This window comes from Engraulis encrasicolus, chromosome 12 (assembly GCF_034702125.1).
Source record: "Engraulis encrasicolus isolate BLACKSEA-1 chromosome 12, IST_EnEncr_1.0, whole genome shotgun sequence".
Classification (NCBI taxonomy): domain Eukaryota; kingdom Metazoa; phylum Chordata; class Actinopteri; order Clupeiformes; family Engraulidae; genus Engraulis; species Engraulis encrasicolus.
Genome location: NC_085868.1, coordinates 1,287,501 through 1,292,500, shown reverse-complemented (window position 1 = coordinate 1,292,500; position 5,000 = coordinate 1,287,501). Strand labels below are relative to the sequence as shown.

Sequence of the window (5,000 nt, the reverse complement as noted above, 5' to 3'; positions counted from 1 at the left end):
CGCACACAGGCAGGGAGAGTGTGTGCAACTTGTGAATGACACAACACAAGAGAAAGTAAAAAAGCAGACTGAAAGACGATATGCAGAGATAGCCTAGACAGCATTGCTACAAACACTACATGGAAGAGCCAGGAGAGAGAGGGGGGGGGCAGAGAGAGAGAGAGAGAGAGAGAGAGAGAGAGAGAGAGAGAGAGAGAGAGAGAGAGAGAGAGAGAGAGAGAGAGGTAAGCTAAGGAACATGAGCTGTGGAGAAAAAGAGAGTGAGATAAAGAGAGGGAGGAAGCAGAAAATGAGTGCATAACAGCAGAGACGGAGAAGAGACTGAGAGAAAGGGTGGTTAGATGGACAGATGGACAGAGAGAGAGAAAAAGAAAGGAAGAGGGAGAGGGAGCGCAAGAGAGAGTGAGAGAGAGAATGAACATCGATCTGGTTTCTCGCTCCCTCTCTCATCTCTCTCCCTGGGGTCTTCTATCACTTCCTGTTTGGAGCAAGAGCCCCCTTGGACAGATGATCTGATTCGCTAGCAAGCCTCTGTCCTCTCGCTCTCCCGGAGGATGTATGTCAAACACCGCCCAGCACCTCCAGCCACCCGCCCCTTAAAACACACACACACACACACACAGAGAGAGTTTCTCCTTCGCTCACACACCCCTACTTGGCTTCGGTCCCTGTGGCTGGACAGTGTAGGGCGTTACACCAAACTGATACAGTGTGTGTGTGTGTGTGTGTGTGTGTGTCCGGCAAGTCAAAAACATGGTGCGGCGTATGTGTGTGTATGGGTGAGTGTGAGTGTGTGAGTGTGTGTGTGTGTGTGCCAAGTTACAAACACGGGCTGGTGTTGGGAATGAAAGTATGTCCTCACACACACTCACATACTTGTGCCTGGCATTGCAAAACACTTAAACCTTGTCAGCCACCTCCTTCACACACACACACACACACACACACACACACACACACACACACACACACACACGTCTGGGCCGTGCAGCCTACATTGCACTGGCCTGGCCTGATGCCTCCCAGTCACTTGCTGCAGTCAATCCTTCCTCCAAAACAGTCAAGAAAAACAAACCCATCTGTCAACACCCACACAAACGTGAAAACACACACACACACACACACACACACACACACACGTGCAAACACACACACACACACACACACACAAAAAAACGTGCAAACACACACACACACACACACAAAAACGTGCAAACACACACACACACACACACACACACACACACACACACGTGCAAAACACACACACACACACACACACACACACACACACACACACACACACACACACACACACACACACACACACACACACACACACACAAAAACGTGCAAACACACACACACACACACAAAAACGTGCAAACACACACACACATCTTCCCAGATGCTGAAGTGTAACATGCAGGAACAGAAACACTGACACCTCCTTGTGCAGCAGACACACACTCAAACACACAGATGCACACAAAGCAAGCAAGCATGCAAACACACACACACAAACACACACACAAACACACCAAATTACTTTCATTCGCAAGACAGGAATGACAGTTATCTTCCATTGACAGACATTCATCTCTGCTCAGATCTGTCTGAACGACAAGATGAAACAGAAACTTGCAGCACTACATCCTCTCTCCAACAGACACACGGTGCATGTTTTGTGAAGGCCTTCGCACACACACACCCGCCCACCCACTCTCTTGCTACACACACACTCTGTTGGAATGACTGGCATGAGCTCATCCTTCCACTCAACACCTGGGTGACAGGCCCGGCCTGGCTAGTCCTCCCTGGAACACACAGCTCTCTGCAGTCAAGACTCTGTAATGCATGTTTTACTCTTGACATCAGACAACTTTAAATACTGAACATCTCAATGCATTCAAACTTAGCATAACTTAACTATGCATCCGTGTGACATATAGAAGACGCCATTGTTTTTTTCTGCCTGAAACTTCATCCAATTTTATATACCTTTTTTCCGCTTTATAACATTATTTGCCTGATATCCCTGTGCAAATGGCTCATTTCACCCTCCATTTATACATGTTATAACTTCCAATCTTTAAGAGGATGGACCATTTCAAAAAATGATCAGTCTTTCATTACATAAGCTTACAGTGCACTTTGTTGAGACAAAACACTGCAACTCTGACCCCAACTAGACCTATGTGGTGAAGTAGTGAATTCTGTCATACATGGCTCTGAAGGTTGTTACTTCATATCTGAGAGGACCGGTAAAACCATGGCAACTTGCACTGCAGAACAGGCAAAGGAGAAGACAGGGCTGTGTGTGTGTGTGTGTGTGTGTGTGTGTGTGTGTGTGTGTGTGTGTGTGTGTGTGTGTGTGTGTGTGTGTGTGTGTGTGTGTGTGTACAAAATAAGTGGGTCTTTATGACAATAGGCCTGTCAGAGTATCACCTTTATACCCCATCCAGTATGCAGCTCACCACAAACCATCATATCGAAACCGAGGTCTTGATAGGTGCAAAATGTCCCTGTTACGGTCAGACAAAGGTGACGAACAAGGGTGACTTCTGAGCTAGTAGTAGATATGTACAACCAGTGCTCTAAATTAACACCTGCCAACCAGCCAAGTGCTGGAGACGTGTATGTGTGTGCATGACATAAAACACCAACTACCCATTTCAGCTGGTGACGTACATGTTAATTTAGAGCCCCCTGTGTACAACTGTCCCTCAAAGTGACCAAATACTTCCCTTACACGCAAAAAGGAACAGAAAAGACCATCGATTTGGCTCCTGCTTCCCACGAAATCACCTTGGTTGTTGATGTTACAATGCGCCTGGTTTCCAGATGCTTCGAGTGTCTGAGCAGAGTGCTTCAAGTAGAACTACGACTACCCCTCTCTCTCTCTCTCTGCAGGAAGGAGAGGCGTTCTGTTGCACGCACTATTTTCTCTCGGTCTCTCTCTCTCTCTCGCTCTCTCCTCCTGACATCCTGCCAGAGGTCTTCGACACGCACGACTACTCAGTGTTGGCCGCCACATTAGGAAACGACGGAGTGCACTGTGCAAGGGCACTTTCCTGGGGGTTAGGGGGCATCTTAAGCCGGGGCTGCCTGCGAGCTGCTAACGGACCATAATGTGATGGCCCGCTGTTGTCAGTCACAGGGGACTTGTCGTATTAAGACTCCTCTGTGTGTCTCGATAAATAATAGATTTGCCAAACCAACGCAGCGCGCTCTCTCTACACACAGAGCAGCCCTTCCCAAACGTTATCTAGCCGTTTCGAGCTTACATGCTTTCTTCGGCTAAGGCGTCGTGAATAATGGATGCTTGAAGGGCCATTATATGACACGAATCTAGGGCACAAACAAAGGGGGAGGGAGCCAAGGGACTCGGATAACGGTCCCAAACACTGACTCGCAGTGCACACCACAACACAGCGCCAAATCCGGGCTGCAAACGACAGCCCTCGGCTCAAGTTGGCTTGCGGTGGACTTGGGAGGAGCAGGGTTGACCAACTTCAGTTGACCCACGACAAGTACAGCAAAAAAAAACAGCAGCATAGTTTCCCGTCCTCCTAGCAAAGGTTATCAACTACTTTCTAAGCTAACACGCGCTGAAAGCGTTTTTCAGCAGAGTATTGCCTGCCATCACCAGCTTTGGGGTAGCAACAAAATTCATACGTGTCCATGTTAGTTAGAGCGCCTGACTCAATCTGTTGAAACCCAGAAGGACACAACTCTGGTGAAATATGATTCGTCTGCTTGAGACCGTCGGCTTTCAGTGAATAACTCCATTCCTGCACTCTCTGATGAGCAGACAGCACAGCACGCGCTTTCATGTTGGTGGCAACGTTACTCGAAGTGCGAGCTGGATTGATAAATCCTCATTAGCTAGCTAACTAGCCTGCTAGCCTAGACCAGCAGGAACGCACAGGCACTAGGTCAATAATTTGTCATTCAAAAAATCGATAAAACTCTCTGAGCCAACAACGACACTCTGAATAGAGTCGTCAATTAGTTAGTAGCATCAGAAGACGTCAAAACAGCACTGGCGAGGTCAATATCACTTAAACTTCCAAGGCCCTCGTCATCCACGGCTGAGAGTTGGGTGTGTATACCGTTCATAAAATCAGCTGAGTGGGACGCCGCTTTGTCCCGTCCCTTGCCGTCCCCGCCTCCCTATCCTCCGCCTCCTGTTTACCACGACCAGGGCTGAGCCAAAGCTAATGAGCTAACCCAGCTAGCTAGGTTACAGGGATAGCTCGCTAGCAGAGCAGAGAGGAAAATAGCCCGTCAGTACTCACCTCTCTTTTCGAGATCATATCCGACCACCACAAAGTAATCAGCGAGCCTGGCCATCCTTGAGATCACGGCGACAGGCCTTTATAGCAGTTTACTTTCCCTTTAGAGTCGTAATTCCGTTTACATTCTGATGGCAGAACAGTCATCACAGGCGACAGCAGCATCCTCCCAGCAAAACTCAGCCGCCATACTGTCAGTTTGCCGTGCCCTGACAGCAGCTCGCGATGCGCATGCGCAGAGGGGGAAGCTACAGGGAGGGGCGCGAGATCAGATTGTAAAGTGACCATTCATTCAAATTACCCAAATTATGTGATATCGAATTATTGCTGCCTGTCAACAAACCATGGGGACAGTGTTTTTAAAATGTAATATGCGCCCCAGTTGAGAAAGCGTAATCTTTTAAAACAATGTTAAATGAATAGTAAAGGCCATTGATTTTCAAATGCCAGGCCACTACAACAAAGGCATTCAGATAACATTTCAATGCTGGCTCCAAGGTGCATATCTTGCTGAAATTACCCTTGCCATGTACAAACATGTGGTGGCAGGATTTGCCATGGAAAGGTAAGAGTCCATCAACACCACATGCATGAAGAGACTGTAACACACACACACACACGCACACACACACACACACACACACACACACACACACACACACACACACACACACACACACACACACACACACACACACACAC

The 5,000-nt window shown here is 48.0% G+C and overlaps 1 protein-coding gene across 6 annotated transcripts in view; it reads right to left on the bottom strand.

Annotated features, from left to right (window-relative positions):
• Positions 1-4,500, bottom strand: part of sbf1 (SET binding factor 1) — a 95,423-nt gene extending 90,923 nt beyond the window's left edge. For all 6 annotated transcript variants that reach the window (XM_063211467.1, XM_063211470.1, XM_063211468.1 and 3 more), the window contains exon 1: positions 4,302-4,500. In XM_063211467.1, the coding sequence (XP_063067537.1) occupies positions 4,302-4,356 (55 nt within the window). In that variant the 5' untranslated portion in view covers positions 4,357-4,500. The remainder of the gene's footprint in view (positions 1-4,301) is intronic.
• Positions 4,501-5,000: the final 500 nt, after the last annotated feature.